The sequence below is a fragment of the Balearica regulorum genome, chromosome W (genome assembly GCF_011004875.1).
Source record: "Balearica regulorum gibbericeps isolate bBalReg1 chromosome W, bBalReg1.pri, whole genome shotgun sequence".
Lineage (NCBI taxonomy): Eukaryota > Metazoa > Chordata > Aves > Gruiformes > Gruidae > Balearica > Balearica regulorum.
This window is the reverse complement of record NC_046219.1, coordinates 29,587,384-29,594,677: the sequence shown is the minus strand read 5'-3', so window position 1 is coordinate 29,594,677 and position 7,294 is coordinate 29,587,384. Positions and strand designations below refer to the sequence as shown.

The window sequence follows — 7,294 nt, the reverse complement described above, 5'->3', positions numbered from 1 at the left end:
TCCAGTCCCCTAATCATCCTTGTAGCCTTCTGCTGGACTCTCTCCAGTAGTTCCCCATCTTTCTTGAACTGGGGATCCCAGTTCTCTAGTCTGTCCAGATCTTGCTGAATGGCAGTGCAGCCTTCTGGTATGTCAGCCACTCCTCCCAGCTTAGGATCATCAGCAAATTTGCTGAGGGAACGCTCTGTCCCCTTGTCCAGGTCATTGATGAATATGTTGAATAAGACCAGACCAAGCACTGACCCCTGGGGCACACCACTAGCTACAGGCCTGCAATTAGATTCTGTGCCGATTATCACAACCCTCTGGGTTCTGCCATTCAGCCAGTTCTCTACCCACCTCACTCTCCACTCATCCAACCCACACTTCCTAAGCCTGCTAATGTGGTTTAGCCCCAGCCAGCAGCTGAGCACCACGTGCCTCTCGCTCACCCCTGCCCCAGCGGGATGGGGAGGAGAACGGAAAAACAACGGCAAAGCCTCGAGGGTTGGGATAAGGGCAGTTTACTGGGATAGCAAGGGAGAGGGAAAACAATCAACAACAGTACTGATAACAGATATTCACAATGGGTGATAACAGAGAACAATTTACCGATCTGAGGACCGACCAATTGGATGCTCAACCCATCCCCGAGCCACGCCGAGCCCTGCCTGACTAGCCCCCTTTTATGGGGAGCATGATGTCACATGGTATGGAATAGCCCCCGGCCAGCTTGGCTCACCTGTCCTGGCTCCTTGTGAAATTAACTCTATCCTTGCCAGAAGCAGGACATTATCCACCCCTTATTCCATACCATCTACGTCATGCCCAGATTATTTCACAGACACCATTCTCTTACTCCATTGTCACCGAAATCCGGGAATAAACCTTGTAACACCAATGTAGTGTTAAAAGGCAGGCATTCTTTATTGCAGCGCTGGATGCACGGGGGATAGTTCCACCCAACGTGCATACCTAGCCTACGAACATGCACATATTTATATTCTCAATACACACATGGTTACAATTACATCACATAGTTACATAGTTACTTCATTATGATTGGTGTAAAACTTTCTCGCTTTGCTTTTAAAGCTATATACTTAAAGAAATTCAGAGAGCATGCCCAGTGAGGGGTGGTCGTACCTTGGAGGTGGGTAACTTTTAGCATGGAGGTGTGTTTTGGTATTATAATGAGATTATAATGAACAAAGTTCACTCAAAGGACATGATTTTGACAGAAAATGAAATATTATTTGGCTCATGTACCAACCACGCAGTTTATCAGTTCCATGGTACATACCAACCACACAGTTTATCAGTTCCATGGTACCACCAAGCTCTCAGGTCCTCATTCCTAAAATGTTTTTCTCATTCCCTACTACTGCTAATAATCTCATCTTGATCCCATCACCATGGTTAAAAAGTTAAACACATCGGTTACAGTCCCCCCTTTGGAAGTTTTGAAATAATCACCTTTTCAATACTTCCACTATACTAATTATTTTCTATGTGTTGGAGGAAACTCTGGGATTGTTTGTTTATTTTGCTGTTTCGCAACAGCTTGGATGATCGTATGAGTGAGAGAAGTTTCACGGGTAATTTGTTTTTTCAGATATGTTAACCAATTCATCATTTTCCAAGTTATGATATATAATATTACTGACAAGGTCATACTAATCAAAACCAATGTTAAGAGAATCACGATGGGGTGACACAACTTGTTTAGGATGCCTGTAGCAGTAGGCAACCATCCGAAAAGTGTGTCCCACCATTTAAGTTCTGCATCTCTCTGCACTCTTTCAAAAACTCGATGTATTTCTTTCACATTGTGATGAACAGTTATTAGGGTTTTCTGCCCGTTTTCCTTAATTTTTTCCAGAATTTCAATCAAATCTTTGTGTCGTAATAACTGTTTTACTAAAGTGAGATTCATTCCAATGGGGATAGGTAATAATTCATGAATCAACATGTAATTAGACTGCAAAAGTTGGTGCGATGTGACCGGGGTCGAATAAGAAAAGTCACATCCATCAATCTTAGTAAAATTACAAATACAAAAATTTGAATGATTTCTAATCTCTACCACTACCTCATCTACATATAAAAAATCACAAACAGTTCTCAAGCATACACAGCCCTTGCCAATATATATAAGTATGGTTTCAGGGTTTTCGTTAGGATGAACCCCAAAATGGCAAATATTTTGTTCAGTATCCAGACAAATATCTTGTGCCTCAACTGCATTACCTTCACAGACAAATCCTTGTTGTTCCCGCACGATGCAAGATTCCAAATTAACAGTTTGCCATTTTTCATTCATCTTTCGGGCCCATACTCTATGCTCGGAAGGATAGAGTATAGTTCCGTTATGGTTTATCCCTAATGCAATGATGGGATAAATTGAGTATTTAGTAGCATTAGATATAGTGAGCACAAAAGTTGTAGCTGTGTTTGTAACAGGATCATAAGTAAAGTTTACCAGGCTCCACCAGGGCTGGAGTTCTTTCTCAAAATCAGTAGCACTGTCCCAAATTATTTTCCTAATTTCAGTAGGGAGAGTGCCTTCTTTGCCTTCTCTTATAATTGAGGCAGCCACCGACTGCATCCATAATTGAGCCTGGATACAACTGAGAGCCAAGGAGAGGTTATTTTGGATCACCCCAAGTGCGTCCGTAATTAACTCGTGGTCCCTTACATTTATTCTTTCCCATGTGGGTAATATACTTGACAACAGCCACTGGTTAGTTCCTAAAGCCAGTAAAGAGGATCGTAAAGGCTGTTGTAATCTAGCCAAATCACTAATTGAGGCCGCCAATTTGTTCATTATTATTTCTGAATCAATGCTATTTAAAACTCCCAATCTTGTTCCCAAAACACCGGTCAAGTCTCTCCGTGTTCTTTTCATAGTAAGAGTTCGTTTTTGCAGCCAGGTTGTCCACCCCTCATATGAGATTTTTAAGAAAGGTGAACAAGCTGGTTGAATATCTGAAACATTGTTTTGCATTGACAATTCAACTTGTTTGAGAGACCATGCCGGGTTAAACAATATTTGTTGCAAGCCTGTATTTCTGATCACATATGGTCCAATTTCAAAGATTTTCGGGTTAAGCGCAACAATTGGTTGGGTAGTAGGTATTATAACGTCTATTTTAAGTTCTCCCCAGTATTTGGTGTTATTTTTACCACATATTACTTTACGGGAGTATTGTACAGCAGTCAAATTTAACCAACAGTCTAAATTTTGATCTTTACACAAAATAGGGCCACGTGGTCCATTTTCATAACTGTTTATAGGTTCAATGCGAGATTCAGTGATTAATCTGCATCTTATTGTGATGTCATTCCCTTGTGGTACCATAAAAGAGGGGGTGACTTCACTTTTACTAGTTAACGTAAAAAGGGTATCTGTGCCAGCGTGCGTGACTACTGCAACAAGCATCACTAGGGGTTTAGTTACAACATTTATCTTGAATTTAAATGTAAGGCCTCGTAATCCTCCTGTCAATGGATTAGGTCGCCAATTGCACACCACATAAACTGGCTTAGTCAAAGTAAAATTGTGCCAACAATCTCCTTGTTCCTTAATACAGAATTTGGTGATTTCAACATTATTGGTACTAGGGTCTAAGGGGTAATTACCGACATTCTGCTGGCGGCAACACGTAATGAGAGAATCTTGTTTGTTACATTTCCATTCTGTGGTGGGACAGAGTCTCGTTGTAATATTAGAACTAGGGTCTAAGAGATTTCCGGTGATGGTAATTGAAGAAGCTTTCTCATGAAGAGATCCTTCCATCTTTCTGCATCCTACTTGGATTTTTTCTCCAATTGTTCCTGTTAAGACACGGACCCAGTCCTTTCTGTCCCATTCCCACTCTGGTGGGTGGTAAACTTCAGATTCATGCATTACCACAGTGGCTAAATTTGGGGAACGGTCTTTGGGATATGGTCCCATAATAGCTTGGGACCATGGCCATTCTATATTTCTTTGGCTACAGATCAGTGACAAAACACAAAAAAGTGTTATCAACCCAATCAAACAATTCATAATATTCATAATTCAACACATAACATGCAAACCCTTTATAAATTTTCCATTTTGAAAACCAGTTCTTTTAGCTTTCCAGTTCCCTGTCAAATTTTCTACACAGTCTGAGTTTCAAAGGTCCTTTTTGCCTAGATGTCCACTGCTCTGACGGTGCCTTCTTTACTCGAGTATAATGAATCCACGGCTCCACTCCTTCTACCTTAACTGCGGTATAAGTTGTCAACAGTACCTGGAAGGGTCCTTTCCACTTTTCTTGGAGTGGTTCAGAACTCCATGTTCTTATATACACAAAGTCACCCGGCTGGTATGGATGTACAGGTGTATCAAGAGCAAGCGGTCTGGTCAGCACAATATATCTTCTGAGCGCTTCGAGGGTCTTTCCTAAAGAAATCAGATATGTTTTCAAATCTGTTTCCCCTGTTACCCTCATGTCCCCTGGGATTAAAGGAGTTTGGTAGGGTTTGCCATATAATATTTCATATGGACTTACACCATCTTTAGACCTTGGTTGGATTCTTATTCTTAACAGAGCTAATGGCAAAGCCTGTGGCCATTTCAAAGATGTTTCTTGGCAAATTTTACTCATTTGTCTTTTCAAGGTCTGATTCATTCTTTCAATCTTCCCGCTTGATTGCGGTCTCCAGGGAGTGTGTAAGTCCTATTTTATCCCCAGAATTTTACTTACTTGTTGGACTATTTCTGCTACAAAATGTGGTCCTCTGTCAGAAGACATGCCCAATGGTACCCCAAACCTTGGTATTATCTCTTTTAACAATATTTTAACCACTTCTCTCGCTTTGTTGGTGCGACAAGGAAAAGCCTCCGGCCATCCAGAAAACGTATCAATCAGTACCAGCAGATATCTATATCCGTTTTGTCTGGGTAATTCAGAAAAATCGATTTGCCAATAATCTCCTGGGGAATTACCCTGCTTTGTTACTCCTAAAGGTGCTTTCCTCTGGTTTAAAGGATTATTTTTAAGACAGATCGGGCACTTAGCTATTATTGACTTAATTATTCCTGTCATTCCTACGCACACTACAAATGTTTTCAAATTTGTAACCATGGCATCTACACCCCAATGCGTCTGCTCATGTTGCTCTTTTGCAAGTTCCAACGTAATTTGTGGGGTCACTATTACCTGATTTTCTGGTGTTACCCACCATCCTTCTGCATTTTGGGATGCCTTTAAATGCTCTGCCAATTGTTCGTCTAATTTACCATATCTTACTTTTACATTTGGAATTTTTACCTGTTTTACTGGTACCAGTGCAAGGATACCTCGTTCTGCAGCCTCCTTTGCAGCTTTATCTGCCAACCGATTACCTATATTGACAGCCATCTGACCAAATTGATGAGCTTTGCAATGCATTACGGCCACTTCCTTTGGTTTTTGCACATCTTGCAGGAGCTGAAGAATTTCCTCCTTATGTCTTATAGGTGATCCTTGGGCTGATAACAGTCCTCTTTCTTTCCATATGGCTCCATGAGCATGGATCACACCAAATGCATATTTGGAATCAGTCCATATGTTTACTCTTTTCCCTTCGGCCATTTGTAAGGCCTGCTTCAGCGCCACCAATTCTGCTTTCTGCGCTAATGTATTTGCAGGTAGTGTCCCTGACTCCAATATCTTGTCAATGGTGACAACAGCATACCCGGCCATTCGCCTTCCTTCTTGCACAAAACTGCTTCCATCCGTAAACAGTTCCAGATCAGGATTCTCCAAGGGATCGTCCTTCAGGTCCGGTCTGCTGGAATAAACTTGTTCAATGGTTAACAGACAGTCATGTTCCAATTTCTCAGTAGGATTTTCTGTTGACAGGAACATTGCTGGATTTACAATTGCTGTGGTTTTTAATTCCACATCATCTTGTTCCAATAGGACAACCTGGTATTTCAACATTCTGCTAGGGGATAACCAGTGACCCCCCTTTTGTTCTAAGACAGTTATTACCATATGCGGTACATATACCACTATCTTTTGGCCCATAGTCAATTTTCGGGCTTCCTGAATCAGCAGCACCATTGCTGCCACGGCACGCAAACATCCCAGCCATCCTTTACTCACAGTGTCAAGTTGTTTGGAGAAGTACCCCACCGGTCGCTTCCAAGATCCCAGCCGTTGCGCCAGCACTCCAAGGGCCAGAGGTTGCCTTTCATGTACAAACAGCTCAAAAGGTTTGGTTAGATCAGGTAGACCCAGTGCAGGGGCTGTCATCAATGCCTTTTTGAGTTCTTTAAATGATTTATGGCATTCAGGTGTCCAAGTCAAGTATTGGTCTTTGGATTCCTTCAGGGCTTCATATAGGGGTTTCACATACAGTCCATAATTTAGAATCCAGAGTCGGCACCATCCAATCACTCCCAAAAAGGCTCTCAGTTCCTTTGGGCTGTTAGGTTCGGGAATCTGACAAATGGCTTCTTTCCTTTGGTTTCCCAATTGTCTCTGTCCTTGAGATATCTCAAATCCCAAATAAATCACTGCTTCTTTTCCTATCTGAGCCTTGTTTCTGGAGACTCTATATCCTCCTTGGCCCAGGAAATTCAATAAACTGATAGTCATTTTGTAGCCAAAAAAGATAGGCCTGTAACGAAGGCCTGCTTATATTATACATAATAAGAAAATGTAGCCAAGAAGAAAGGCCTGTAATGAAGGCCTACTTGTATTATATGTGATAAGAAACTATTCATTATTACTTTAGGTAGAAGGCTAACAATTCTTAGAATGAGCACCTGCTACACATCATGAGAAAAAGGAGGAGCTACAAGACACTTCAAGGTCCTTATGTACATACTTTGCAGAAAGGGAGGACATTAATTGCCTCCAGCAACATCCTTATCTTTCTGAGGCGTATAGCAAACAATTACCAACACTGAAATACTGAGAAACTAGGGGAAAGGTAATTTGGGCCAGGGTCCCCACGACCACCGACCCATAAGCCCCCTACCCAAATTATACCACCTACTCAAAAGATAGAGGCGAAGAACAGAACTGAGCATGCGTTCTAGTTTGCATACTAAGCGAAGAAATATGAACCAATTATTGGAACGGGGAGTGTACCACTTTGTAATCTTTGTAACATTTGTGTATAAATATGACAAGAGAACCAGCATTAGGTGTGCCTGATTTGAGGAACTATCCTCCTGACACCAAGCGCTGCAATAAAGGAAATGCCTGCTTCTTAATGCTAAATTAGTGTTAAGGAGTTTTCCTTCATTCCCGAATTTCGGTGACAATTTCAAAACATGTTTCTTTACTTT

General features: G+C 41.5%; 1 protein-coding gene across 1 annotated transcript; it reads right to left on the bottom strand.

The window, feature by feature from the left end:
- Nucleotides 1-378: 378 nt before the first annotated feature.
- Nucleotides 379-3,930, bottom strand: LOC142599351 (uncharacterized). The gene is made up of 2 exons (XM_075739216.1): nucleotides 1,605-3,930; nucleotides 379-433 (listed from the first exon to the last, which is right to left on the bottom strand). Exons 1-2 carry the CDS (start codon nucleotides 3,887-3,889, stop codon nucleotides 379-381), a joined length of 2,340 nt encoding a protein of 779 aa, XP_075595331.1. The 5' UTR covers nucleotides 3,890-3,930.
- Nucleotides 3,931-7,294: the final 3,364 nt, after the last annotated feature.